Here is a 14,950-nt window from a genome sequence, read left to right on the forward strand (position 1 = left end):
TGATACTAGAAGCAGAATAGATGCACTCAAATGTACCTGTAGGACTATACTCCGATCAGTGTGAAATCAGGAATGAGACCAACATTTACGTACCTCTCCGTTCATGCACTCCCAATGAAAGGACAATGGCACATAGCACATAAATGGCACAGATGACCCCTGCAGCAATCATGTAGGCTTGTCTCTGTGGATATAAAAGGTAGGGTTCATTGTGGATCTCAGTAAAAGAATAAAAGCAGTTCACAAATCAATTTCAAAATTTGACTAGTTTGATGAAAGACCTTCAAGACTCTTTCCTTACATCATGCCATTCCTCCTGCCACACGCAGACCCCATCCCCAATAATAAGCAAGCTATCACTGCCTCGAAGATCAAGACACTGCTATCCTGATGTGGTGACCGCTGGTTATTTGATTGACTGTTCAATCCAGTCCAAATAAGGGTACATGTGTGATATTGGGTGCTGTATATATGCAAAGAGGAAAAGGGCTGTGGCTAAGAGGAGTCCTAAAACGTGACAAATTAACAGCATACATAACTTTATGGCACAATTTATTGGCGTATGCTATCCAGGAAATGGTATTACAAAAGAGGTCTAACATTTCTAGTGCATTGTGTAATTTATGCCACCTCAAAAAATTATGTATCTTATAATATGCAAAAATCCCTCGGTAGATTTCTAAACACAATTTGAAATAACAGTACCCGCTGTATATATGTATGCATCAGCTAGTGGCCTATAGAAGGACATTATCTCTATGGGGAGGGGGAAATTTTATAGTGTCAAGTGAACCCCTAAAAACACTAGCATTCGGGAAAATGGGGTAATAGACAAAAATTCCACAGCCGCTCCTATGAAATGTAGAGAGCCTGTAATTTGTGTACATGAACTTGGTGCAACAGTTTTATCAGTGGTGTCTCATCTCTCGTTTCACTCACATTTTGAGGTATTATGTTGTAAAGGGAGGGGCTGCCATGTCTCTTATTACCCAGGGTGTGAAATAAGACATTACTTGTGGTAATAACAGAATTTTTTCCCTTGTTGCACAATATACATTAGCAACGCTGAGCTTTTTTGCAACATAATAACTTACGTTAGGTTGGGGTAAAATGGCTCCTGCCTCATTGTTTTCTTTTTTGCCTTCCTCTGGATCAACATGGGGGGGGGGGGGGGGGGGGCGGAAACAGGCTGAACTAGATGGATCTTTATTCAGCCCGGCATACTGTATTACTATGTCAATATGGGAGCTGTGCATGCTTTGTTGAACCACTAAAATGGGATTGCCTCTTATTACCCCAATTGTCTCATATTATCCCTCTCTACCCTGTGTTTTTTCTTCTACCAAAGAAACGATGCAAATTGTATTGATACATACAGCCAGTTAGGAGGAAAAGTGATCTTCAATATTAAACTCTTAACATAATGGATAGCACCAAGTAAAAAAAAAAAAATGTCTTCACACATAAGGGAGCGCAATAAACCATGCTTACAAGAGCAATGAGTATTTTGAAACAATTTACGGGAAGTGACAAGACTCACCATGTTGGTAAGAGACTCCAGATCTTGAGGACTGGTCTCACTGTCCAGTGACTGGTTTTGGGAGGAGTTAAGCACACATGTTTCATCCACCTTTCCCACAATCTGTCCTTGAATTGCTGTGCCAAGGACAGTACCCAATACCTCAACAGTCATACCTGAAAGAAAGGTAATCATAACGAAAAATAAGCATGAAGTATTTTCCCAGGAGTCATAAGAGCATGCCAATTGGCTTTAAAACAAATACACATACGGTAGCCTGTGGCGGAGTCCCGGTCACTTTGCTCCTTACTGATAAACATTGTAAGAGCCGAGTAAGGCACATGGAAACACTGTGAAACACAAAACAGTTGTAAGATAAATTAATTTTTATGTCCTGGAATAGTGACAGTCAGCTGAAGCTCTTAGTAGAAGAGCAAAAACCATAAGACCATATTCTTGATCTCGTATATAGAGGAAAGTTTAGATAAGATTCTTCTTGGTTCCTCAGATGGCGGTCTAGACTTGATTTTGGCAATAAATATACCAATATAGCGCAGTTCAAGCACATGGCCATGTGAATGTACTGATACATTGGGACCGTAAGCATAGCTCTGCAAACACTCATCTGTAACGGAGCTCAAAAACGGTCAGCCAATCTATAGGATATGTAGGATTACACGTTAAACTATGATCCTTACCGTTACAAGAGTCTGGAAGAGGCAGTAGAAGGTCAGGTACCACAAGACCTGACCACCGGTGAATCCAGGCACAAACCAGATGAGGAAGTAAGAGATCACTGCAAAAGGTGTGGACAATATAATCCTGTGGGTGAAGAAAGGAGAACATGAGCAAAGGATGGCATTTTACATATATAATATTCATATGATTATAGCGGAATCAACTGTAGTACAACCCACAGGACACTATCTGGAGGAGGTTTTTTTATCATGTCTTACCATTTCTACCTCAATATGTTAACGAGGTGGAAGTATTGCATGTGGTCAAACATACCACATTCTGTATACTGGTAGTTATTAGTAAAAAATAATATATATAATAAATCTTATAGCTTACCTGTAACCAATCCTGATGTGTAATGCATTTATTACAAAAGCACAGACAGGATGTATACAATTCGCTGGCCCCATTAACCTCTGCGGCGCTTCAAAACAGCATTATAATATGATGCCCTGAATATCCAGATAACATGAGACTCCGCTGTATTTGCCAGCTGAGGGTTCAGACATTGCTCCAAGATGCTTTGGCTTCTGGCATCACTGACACAGCATACAGTCCTCAGTTTGGAATTTATGAAACCATTTGTCAGTTTTCTGGTATATAAGCGTTGCAAATTTTGGCGCATGGTATATATCTACTAAAGTTTACAACTTTTACTCTCCATGGGCAGGGCTTAATGGGAGGCCTTCAACGGACTACCAGATTTACTATAGTTTAGTAAATTGGCATAAAGTATAGCTCAAATCTACACCTGGTCATAGGATGCAGGCAGGCAAAGGTGTACCTCTTAATAAATTTGGTGCATCTTACCCCAGTAATCTTACGTTTAAGACTGGTGTAACACACATCGCTGAGCCTAATTTGCAACAAAAACGTAATCACCGACCAGCGCAAAGAATATAATTAAAACGTCACCCGTTACGTCACAACCATAACAAATAATGGGCAGCCACAAAGCCATTAATAAAAACAATTATTGATTACTGACATACTCATAAGATAATCTAAAACACACTGGGTATAACTACTACTCACCCTAGTATAACCCTATGTAATATTCCTCAAAGGCAGAACAGCCGCTCAGAAGAGGATGACTCATATTGAAATCTCCTATTATGCCTTATATTCAGCCAACCCAGTAAAAGTCACTGGTCTTAGTAAATTCCCCCTCATGTGCTATTCCCGTTATGAACCAGACATCCTGTTATGTAATGCAGTGAGGTCATACAGGATTTCCATTATGGTCAGTAAGTCAATAATGACAGATCCTGGTGTGACAAAAGCGCAGCTTTAATAAAGCTTAACATGGACATATAAAGGAGGGGCTGACTAAATATATAGTTGCTTGCCTTACAGTACAAAGCCATGAAAATCACTATGTTGTTACAGATAGCTGATGAACAGTCTTAGTTGCCAGAACCAGCTGGCTTTGTTTAAAGGGGTCCCATCTCGGTAATCCTATTCCAATGTGCGGGATGGAAATACCCTTTTAATTACTTATTAAAACACATTTCAAGGTTTATAATGCCATAAATAAGAATCCTATGGTTCATGCTCTCACTAGACATTACTTATATTTGTATACTTATTTAACATACACAATACGACCCTACGAGAAACGCTGGCACAACCTGCATACAGACCCTGCACACAGCACGCCCTATTCTGGACCGAGGAATTCTACAACCTGCCCACCGTGTCTGAATGTGGCAATACTGTCAGAAGGCAGGAATCAAGCTTACCGAGTGCAAGAAAATTGGTCACCCTGCAAAATCTTTTCAAATCTAGAAAAGTCAAATCTGAAATAAGACACACTGCGGCTTATTTACTAACACTGTCTAAAAGTTAGTGCAAACTTAGAACAGAGAGTCTAAACAGTCGACAAATGTATCATTCACTGATATAAACAGCACATTTGAAGACTGTATAGTCTAGGTTAATACCACCTATTAGTTAGCTTAGTTTACATCAAAAAGTGCGCCAAATTTTTGGGGTAAGGCGTGACAATTTGCCACAAGTTTTGGCACAATTTAGGTCAAGCCCTTTTTTTTCAGACAAGTTGAATAAAAACCTTCGAAAGTGTCTAAAAACATGTGTGCATAGATGTGAGACAGTTTTCTGACGTACTTTGCTCCATTAAACGGTCATATTTTGCCTAGTAAGTGAGCCCCAGTGTATTTCCTGCAGCGCACGTAGTATATGACACATACTATATGTACAGTGTACTTCTCTCCCGTACATCTGCTGTAACAGCTACTATATCCTGTGCCCTGTAGTAACCTCAGTCTCAGCTGTCAGTGAATGGCTGAAGACTTCCTGCGCTCTCATTGGATGGGCTGAGCCCCGGCTGCACACACCCAGCGTTTCCATTGGCTAAACTAGGTGGTGTGTTGTGCTTCTAATAAAGTTACTGCCTCCCTCCATTTTTATATGTTAACTCATTCTTGAGCCATGCCTTTGTATGCGATCAGGCGAGAGCCACGTCACGGGGAAAACTGCCCGCGTGCTCCGTCTAAGGAGTCCTGCAGCACCACGTCTAACAACATTAACCCCTCCTCCCCCTCCCTTGTGCTCAGGAGGAAAAGCATCCATTTCATTCATTTCAATCTAGGTAATTTAATTCATGTATCGCTGCATAAATCATGGGAAAATTCCTTAGATTTTTCTGTCTATGAAAAAAAAAATTCCTTTCCAAAAAAGCACTTCATTTTTATAGACATTAAGAACTATATTAAGCGTAAATATTTCAGAATCTCCGACCTGCCAGGGCATATGACAGCGAGGGCTCGTGCACAACTCGTATTCAAGATCCGTACGTGTTCCCAATGTACAACTAATGGTTATGCGTCAGTATGGGTAAAGTGAAAATACTGCAATACAACACAAGTCAATGCAGATTCAATAGCTTGGATTGGTATATATAGATCCATTGAACACATGTACATGTTTGATGGCTAAGTCTCCATTGAACATGCGGACTTTATTCAGTGCTTTCTGCGTGTCCTATAATGTGCCGTACTGCACTTGCATACAGGCGAGCTCATGATGTGAAGGGGGTTCTTCAAATTTATATAAATGCGTCTATTTTCATATTTGAGAACAGAACGTTAAATCCCATAGACACTGCTATCAGCTTACATACATACATTCATTCATTCTAAGTGGATTCACATATAACCTGAGAGCCCCATACTAGAGTGTTCCTCCTGTGCTCTTCCAGACTACCATTTAAACAGGCTGTTAACGATTACTTGTAGTGTAACGTTATCGCGTATACTTTCTGTCCTCAGATTATCTGTCTGTAGATCAGGCCTGTGTCATAGAAGCGTATACTGATGCTTTCAGCCATTGAAATGGCCAATTAGTTTATCGAGTTCAAGATGTGTTCTCTCCATGCACAAGTGTGCAGAACATGAAGCATGCTGCTTTTTTTTGGCGCAACCGAAATGCAAACGCAAAATATGCACTTGCGTATGAACACATTGAAATCAATGGGTTCTATTTTCTGCATATTGCACGCACAAACTTTTTGCGCGCGAATACATCTGTGGGATACAGGCTTAAGAGAACCAACACATGCAGTAAAGCAATAACAGGCGGTCAGCTCTGTGACTTTACTACTGTACTAATTACAGTGTCCTTCTGTTTACCCCCCAAATCCCTTCCTCAGCCAAAATATCCAGCGCTCACTATTACACAACATGCAATTCTTCAAGGAGCTGTGATTCAAACAAATTAATTGGCCTATCAATTGGTTGACTTACTTATACATTTATCCAATGTTTCCAACACAAATAGAGAGCAGCCACACTAATGCTTTTTTTCCCCCAAGACCGCTGTATCTCATGACTGTAGATAGCGAAGACCCAACTGATCCATCCAATGAGCATCAAAGATGTCTGTCAGCCACTTACGTTCAGTAATATCCTACATACTCAGAACTACTGAGGTCACCAACATCCCCATGCCAGCAGCAACACCCTTCAAACTGCAATACCCTGTATACCTTAGTGCCAAGCCTGACATCTAGTATCTATACAGATGTTGATGCCTACTGCTGACTTGGATCCATTGCTGATTACACATCAGTGCAGATATAAAATCAGGTAGTATGCCATATTATTTAGATTTCTGAGGCTGCCACATTTACTGAATTTTATTGTATATCCATTAACCCATTGCTGTCCTACATCATACTGATTAATTGCAGGATAGTTCGCTATAATCTAAATCTGGTCAGGAGATAGCTGTTGGTCAAACGGTTGTTTCCATCATTTCAATGAGGAGAAGAGAGTAAGCGGATGCTAGACAACTGCTTAAATCTAACATGCCAGTTCCCCGCAAACCTCTGCTGTCAGGGGACAGTCAGAGGCTGCCCATATACATATCATCACTGGCTGATCAGCCAATATTGGACGACTAATCTCAGAAACAGACTCCGCTGATTGGTATAAATAATGCATTGCATTGATTCCTGGCTCTCAGAATTGTATTGCCCTGATCGGTTGAAGAAAACAAAACACCCACATTGCAAAGATGAAATCTACATTTTAAGTTCAGCAACCGCGGAAATAGTTTGGTTTTCTTATCTTGATTTTGGGTTACATAATGTTTCTTCTGCATTCACATCCAATGCTACCGGTACATTCAGAGTTCTGCTGGCTTCCTGCTACCAGAGTGCATTGTGAAGGCGCTCAGTGCCAAGATGCTGATACACCATGGTCTAATTCCAATGGCAACCCGCAGAATTCTCAAAGCTGCTTTGGATGTGACTGAAAAAACGTACATGAAAGCCAGCACAAGGAAAAGTGTGTATACACAAAGTTTTTTGTATTCCACTTACCAAGGCATCAATCGGCCAAACCCTGTCCAAGAGCTTTTACTAACAAAAAATCCGACCAGGGGGTCTGTAATAGCATCCCAAACCCTTCCAGAAAAAAGGATGATGGAGGCGTTGAAAGCACTCATCTAGAATTAAAGGAAAAAGGGGGTGAAACGTGTACAGAGCGGAAAAGTGTACTACTTTAGTTTTACATCACATGATCACGGCGTTACCTGTACCACATCCAAGAGGTAGATTTGCAGGAAGAATCCCAGGGCACAACCGGTGATCTGATATGGCGCACCACCAATGGCATAACATATTTTACTGCATACGGACAGCTTGTGCTTCCCCTGTCGGCCCTGTATTATATAAAAGAGACATTCATGTGATACGGATTTTTCTTTTGCACATGGTATAATATAGAATACGGAGCATGCAATTGAAAGGGGGAGAATAAAGTCTCAGCGCACAAGAATGTTAATACCCTTCTTTCCAGCTATGCCAAGGCGAACAGCATATGCCAAAGACGGATTATAAGCAGTCACAAATAACCAGCTTGCATTTCATGGGATAGAATATACTGTATAGAGCTAACACTCATATAGATGGCGCCAAAAGGGGGGCGCACCTTATGTATTCTATCTGGGATACACGGAAAGAGAAGAAAATCGATCAAGAGCGGCCATTCCACTAGATATAAAAATGTAAATGCTTTGTCTGCAGAATATTGTAAGTGTAACCAGTGTAGACATGGCATACATAAACTAGAGCGTGCCTGAAGTGCAAGGCTTGTACCAGAGGAAGCCACATCAACTGTGGTGAAGAGTTCCGTTACTCTGCAGGTGGTTGATGCAACACATAGTTAATTCTGCAAACAAAGATATACAATGGTCTTCATACTTCTGTAATAATAGCTTATGTCCCAAAAGAAGGTCACATCTTGGATTTTGAATTATGCATGCAATATTTGGACTCCCATAGCCTTTCACTAGGACCGCAGTGGTGGCCAGGTGTTGCGTCTGCAATACAGACCCATTGCCCACTGAGGACAATAAGGTGGTAAATCACTACACAGAACAGCCCTCACCCTGGAGAACTATATTGGACTTACCCTACATTGGTACATGTTGTCTATATATGTGATCACGGCTGTACTCTCCAGTTATTAGACCCCTGGTGATCAGCTGTCAGGTAAGCTCCCATTGGAAAGGGGGTGACATAAAAGGGTGTTTCCAACTTGGCCAAACATGGCAGAAATGGGAACACCACTGATTATTAAGTTGGTTGGGATGATAATAGTCCAACTTGGCTGATCTATGCAGTTTTTGTAACTTCCATAGTAGTTCATGGGAGTTACACAAACTGTGCCGCACAGCGAGCTCCTGAGCTATGGAAACAGCGCAGATCCCAAGTCACCATATTCAAGGCCCTAACTCCAGACAGCTGCAGGTCCCAGAGGTGACGAGGACAATAAATCTGCATGACACCGATATGAGACAGCTGCACATTAACTGTACTGAATGGTAAATACTATGTGGCATATACCAGTAAGTTTCAGCAAAGCACCATTAAAGTCATGGGCAGATTTGATTTGCGGAAGATCCGCAATTCAAGCTGCCCATAGCGGAGCATGGACGTCCACAGGTGAATTAAAGCATGCGGATTTGTTTTCCGCAACCTTTTGGTGCAGAAAACAAATTGCAGCACACTCCATTTTGCTGCGGTTCCCGCACAGACGGCTTCATTGAAGTCAATGGAAGTTGTTCGATCCGCGACCCATCTGCAATTGACAGTGTGGACGGGCCGCGGATTCCGCGGGAAATCAGGTGTTTGGTTTTTTTGTCTTTTTCACAAACTATTGCGCATGTGTGCCGTCCGGCACTCCCGCACACATCTGCGGTACAGAAAAAAAAGAAGAAGACTCAGACAGGTAAGCAGGGTCAGATTCCGCTGTGGCCTTGCCATGGTAAACCCTAACATTCCTGCAGCTGTCACAGCACAGATGAAACCCCTTTATATCCCGGCTCATTGGTTCCGTTGTCTTAAGGGACCTGATGTACTTATACAAACATTTCTACACCAAAAATTATTTTTTTCTAAACATCTAGAAGAAAAGTTGTTATATTTTAAAGATCTGGCGCTACAACCTTTAATAAGCAATTAGCAGTCAGTATCGAGATCCTACTGAGATAGGAGTCATCCGTCTATCACATTGTATAAGATCCGGAAGTACAGATACATGTGTACGTTAGTAACCTCCACGGGCAAGACCACATTTCACTAGAAAAAGCCGCCATATGAGTATCATTTCAAGTGCTCATAAAATGACAGATCTGCAGCTACAAAGTATAGGATGCCGGGAATAATTATTGTGTGCATTCATTCTGTATTTGGAAGGTTCTTGAAGACACAGAGAACATAACTCAATGGGGCGGCCTGCACTTCATACTTGCATGCATTGGTTGCATTTTCCCTAAGTATTGCCAAAAAGTATTTCACATCCTACTTTGAGCATTTTACTTCTGTATCTGATCTATATTTGTAGATGGCTGACGGGAAAAGACGCGTGGCCGTAAATACAAGTTCCGTATCTGATCCGGTGATAAATGAAGCGGAGAAACATCAGATAAAGTCAAGAGTGAAAGCTGCAGGAAAGTTCTGAAAGTCCCAGCCATGATACATACACACATCCTAATCCCATATACAAGCAGCAGTTGCCCATAGCAACCAATCCCAGTATTTAAATCTCTAGCTGTTTGGGAATGAAAGCCTGATTTGTTGCCATCGGTGACTGCGCCACTTTCTGCACAAGGTCATTAGCCCGGTCTCCTTGCACCGATCTACTGTGGACAGTCAGTGCCTGGAGTTACTATAGTGACCATCTGGGACAAGGGCCAGTCGGAGATGGGTACATGTGGAATAATACAGCATAATGGTCCTGCCATGCTGGAATACAGAACAATAGGCAGGCATGTACAGGAATGCCGTGCCCTCCCTCATTCATACTGTAAGCTTGCCAGTCCAGGTAGCCACGGGGCTCTACCAACAAGTCCTGGTGCCCGGGTCACCCAGAGAGTGGGGAGAGTACACGGTGTCACCAGCTGCCATAGGAAGGAGCGTGACCTCAATGACAAGAGACCGCAGACATGTAGTGCAGGCAGCACATAGGGGGCTGCACCCCACCACACAGCACATAGGGGGCTGCACCCCACTCCCCCCGACCACACAGCACATAGGGGGCTGCACCCCACTCCCCCCGACCACACAGGACCCTGCACCCCACTCCCCCGACCACACAGGACCCTGCACCCCACTCCCCCGACCACACACACATAGGAAGTACCTTATCTAGTGATGCCGACTGCTCCTGCCCCAGTAGTCCGGTACATGAAGCGTTTTCGGATTGCTTCTCCATCCCAGTAGAGAGGCAACCAATGTAGGAGGACTAATCCGGCAACCGGTGTGTGGTTGAGCCCGGGACAGGACGCAGACTGTGGCGGCTCCCCGGCTCCGGTACGCGCTGCCGCCCGCTGTCCTCAGCTCACTGCTTCTGGCACATGAATGAACGCAGCCGGCAGACTGCGCCCCGCCCACCAGAGGAGAAGGGAATCTACGACCGACCAACCCCTTGTACCACACCCCTCCTGTGGGTACAGTGCCAGGCTGCCGTGTGTGCAGGGGGACACACAGATATGCAGGGGGTCGGTGGAGAGTGGTAGTGGAGGGGCTAGTGGGTACACACTGGTGGTCCAGGGGAGCGAGTTGTCTCCTTACAGCACATAGAGGTCATAGGGGCCTCTTACACACAACGATTATCCTTCAAAAAATCATAGAAGCCAGCAAAAATGTACGATAATTGTGCAGAGTGAACGCAGCCGGTGATCAAACGATAATTTGTTCGCTTATCTTTAATCATTCATTTCATGCAGGCATGAAAATCATTGTTGGCTCGTTTACATACAGATCGCTTAGTTCTCATTCACTGGTGTAATGAATGAACGACGGGGCAATTAAGGCCCAATGTCCACCGGCGGATTTGATTTGCAGAAGATCCACAGTTCAAGCTGCCTTGAAAGCATGGCGTCCGCAATTCAGTTAACACATGCGGATTTGATTTGTGTATTCTGCGGGCGTAAAATAAGTTGCCGAATGCTCCATTTTAGCGCAGATTCCATGCGGACGGGCACCATTGATCACTATGGAAGTGAGCGATCCGCAATGCATCTGCAATTCAATTGCGGATATGTAGGCAGATGCCTCTCTGGTTGCTTGGAGACTAAGCAGGGAGGAGGGGGAAGACAGGCACTTGCGATTCTTGTTCTGCGCGGACGATCTACAGTGCATCCGCGTGCATCCATGCTGCAAAAAAAATTGCATCTGCGATCTCTGGCAAGCATTTAAAAATCATTTCTGCACTGACTCACAGGTGTTCCGCTGCGGAAATCCGCATGTGCTGTGGACATGAGGCCTTAGGCTGCTTATCCACGGGCGAATGTTTATTGTGTTACCCATGGTAATAATCCGGCCGCGGATTATGCAGTGAACGCTTTCCATAGCATTGCTGTGGTAAGTGCAGCCGCGGCGTCCACGAGCAGAGAATCATAGCGATTCTCCGCTCGCGGGATTCAAATCATAGCATGCGCGATTTGCTGCAATTCCCCCCGTTGAGACTATCTGTCAGATAGGCTCACCATAGAGAACAGACAGCAGCCCCCCCTCCTTCCCCCCTTTTTCGCCTGAGCGCCGCGATTTTCGAGTACTTCCGTACTTGGGTGAAAAGATTCGGGGGGCGCCGTGGGTGAGTGGGGGGTTGCAGCGGAGAGTGGGGGGGAGAGGGAGAGAGCTCCCCCTGTTCCCTGCTGCCACCCCCGCTCTGCCACGCCTCCCTCCGGTGCCCTCCGAATTTTTTCACCCGAGTACGGAAGTACTCGAAAATCGCGGCGCTCGATCGAGTAATTACTCGAACCGAGTATATTCGCTCATCTCTACCAACGATGTATGACCCAGCTGCCCGAAAGCAAACTCCGACAGTGTTCGCTCATGCGAACGATAAATCATTATATGTAAAAGCACCTTTAGGCTAAAAAGAGCTAGGGCTGTATGGAAATTGTGGACCCCTCAAACAAGACTTAAAGGGGTTGTCCCGTGCCGAAACTGGTTTTTTTTTTATTCAATAGGCCCGCCGTTTGGCGCGAGACAAACCCAATGCATGTGTTAAAAAAAACAAACGTTTAGTACTTACCCGAATCCCCGCACTGCGGCGACTTCTTTCTTACCTTACTAAGATGGCCACCGGGATCTTCACCCACGATGCACCCCGGGTCTTCTCCCATGGTGCACCGTGGGCTCTGCCGATTCCAGCCTCCTGATTGGCTGGAATCGGCACACGTGACGGGGCGGAGCTACGAGGACCAGCTCTCCAGCACGAGCGGCCCCATTCACCAGGGAGAAGACCGGACTGCGCAAGCGCGTCTAATCAGGTGATTAGACGCTGAAATTAGACGGAGCCATGGAGACGAGGATGCTAGCAACGGAGCAGGTAAGTGAATAACTTCTGTATGGCTCATAATTAATGCACGATGTATATTACAAAGTGCATTAATATGGCCATACAGAAGTGTATAACCCCACTTGCTTTCGCAGGACAACCCCTTTAAGTTCTAAAATAATCTGACATTTATTATATAGAGCCAATAGCAGACCCAAGCTTACTTCATAGATATTATACTATAAGGTCTCCTGCACACTGACGAGGGCGATATCGGACCGTGATTCACAGCCCAATATCTCGCCTTCACATTCCTTCTGAAAACCCCTGGTTGTGAGGTGTTTTCAAAAAGAAACAGCCTCACATCCCTGCAAGTTTGAAGATATTCTCCATAGCGAGGAGATAGAGGGTGGCACAGCTACATGGGATCTCCTAGAGATCTCACCATATTTGGAGAGATAGGGGCCAGTACTAGAGGGCTCCCCCAGTGCTTCCACGAAAGAGGGGGTGGGGCCAGAGAGGGTTCTCATAGTGATTCCTTTCTAGCTAAGAGAGGGTAGGGCTAGAGGGATCCACCCTCTAGAGAGATCCACCCTCTAGCCCCGCCCCCTCTCTTGGCTAGAGAGCAATCACTATGAGAACCCTGTCTGGCCTTGCCGGACTCTCGGGGAAGCCCTTTAGCCCCGCCCCTATCTCTCCGGAGAGATCTCCAGAAGATCCCCTGAAGCTCTGCCCCCCTTTCTCTCGTCGCTATGAGGGATTCCTTTAGCCCTGCAAGCTGTTTGGCGATCTTCTCCCATTGATTTCAATAGGAGCCGGAGCTGCTGCCGGCCCCATTGAAAACATTGGGCGATATCGCTGAAAGAAAGAACATGCTGCAATTTGTTTTCTGCATCACATCGCAACGCAGTGCCATGCAGGAAAACATTGCAAATGTGAATGAACCCATTCAAAAGAATGGATTTCATAGTTGTGTGAGATTTGTGTATCTCACAATGCACAAATCCCGTACAATTTATCACCAACCCTTACTAAAGCTTACTATACAGATATTAACCAAGCTTATTACATAGATACAGTACAAGAATGAAGCTAACTACATAGGTTGAAAATGAAAATAAAATAGAGAAGCTCACCTTTCCAGAGAACTTTCAATGAACCGCTCCCGCAGATACACTTTCCTAGATCAAACTTCACCCGCCCAGTCCTGGCCGTTGCAGCAAATACAAATAACAGCGTAGGAAAATAGTTTGATTTAAAAGGAAAAGTGTCCTGCTTTATTAAACAAGTGCCATAACGTCAGGATCAGAGAACGCGTTTCAAACTCTTATCAAGTTCTTGATCTCCTCGAGAACTCGATAAGAGTTTGAAACGCGTTTTCTGATCCTGACGTTATGGCACTAAATCATCACAGACAAATATTTGTCCAACCTTGCTTTGAACACTTCCATTGAAGGAGAACTCACTACCTCCCATAATAACATGTTCCACTCATTGATCACCCTCACTGTCAGAAAGTTTTTTCTAATATCTAATCTGTCTTCTCCCTTTCAGTTTCCTGCCATTGCTTCTAGTCTTTCCTTGTGCAAATGTGAATAGGGCTGATCGCTCTGCACTTTGACAGCTCTTCAGATATTTGTAGACAACTATTATGTCTCCTCTCAGCCTTCTTTTTTGTAAGTGGGGCGCCCAGAACTGGACACAATATTCCAGATGAGGTCTAACTAAGGAAGAGTAGAGGGGGATAATTATCTCATGTGATCTAGACTCTATGCTTCTCTTAATACATCCCAGAATTGTGTTTGCCTTTTTTGCTGCTGCATCACATTGTTGACTCATGTTCAGTCTATGATCTATTAATATACCCAAGTCTTTTTCACATGTGCTGCTGCTTAGCTCAATTCCTCCTATTCTGTATGTGCTTTTTCATTTTTCTTGCCCAGATGTAGAACTTTGTATTTCTCCTTGTCAAATCATTCTGTTAGTCGTTGCCCACTGTTCAAGCTTTTCTAGATCTTTTTGAATACTCTCTCTCTCTTCCCTAGTGTTAGCTATCCCTCACGAGCTTTGTGTGATCTGCAAATTTGATCAGTTTCCCATAAATTCCCTTCTCCAGATCATTTATAAAAATGTTGAACAACACTGGGCCTAGGACAGAGCCTTGTGGTACCCCACTTGATATATTCTTCCACTTGGATGTGCAGCCATTTATGACCACTCTTTGAGTACGGTCACTCAGTCAGTTGTGAATCCACCTAATAGTTGCCTTGTCAATCCCATATTTGGTCATTTTTTCAATAAGTATAGTATGAGATACTTTGTCAAATGCTTCACTAAAGTCAAGATATACTATATCCACCGCATTTCCCTAATCAACCCA

General features: G+C 44.0%; 1 protein-coding gene across 3 annotated transcripts in view; it reads right to left on the bottom strand.

Moving 5' to 3' along the window:
- The window catches only part of MFSD2A (MFSD2 lysolipid transporter A, lysophospholipid), a 23,880-nt gene extending 13,253 nt beyond the window's left edge, over positions 1 to 10,627 (bottom strand). For all 3 annotated transcript variants that reach the window (XM_066574210.1, XM_066574203.1, XM_066574220.1), the window contains exons 1-7: positions 10,426 to 10,627; positions 7,313 to 7,441; positions 7,101 to 7,225; positions 2,218 to 2,341; positions 1,791 to 1,869; positions 1,541 to 1,695; positions 94 to 184 (exon numbers count right to left, since the gene is read on the bottom strand). In XM_066574210.1, the coding sequence (XP_066430307.1) occupies positions 94 to 184; positions 1,541 to 1,695; positions 1,791 to 1,869; positions 2,218 to 2,341; positions 7,101 to 7,225; positions 7,313 to 7,441; positions 10,426 to 10,497 (775 nt within the window). In that variant the 5' untranslated portion in view covers positions 10,498 to 10,627. The remainder of the gene's footprint in view (positions 1 to 93; positions 185 to 1,540; positions 1,696 to 1,790; positions 1,870 to 2,217; positions 2,342 to 7,100; positions 7,226 to 7,312; positions 7,442 to 10,425) is intronic.
- Positions 10,628 to 14,950: the final 4,323 nt, after the last annotated feature.

The sequence above is a fragment of the Eleutherodactylus coqui genome, chromosome 1, assembly GCF_035609145.1.
Source record: "Eleutherodactylus coqui strain aEleCoq1 chromosome 1, aEleCoq1.hap1, whole genome shotgun sequence".
Lineage (NCBI taxonomy): Eukaryota > Metazoa > Chordata > Amphibia > Anura > Eleutherodactylidae > Eleutherodactylus > Eleutherodactylus coqui.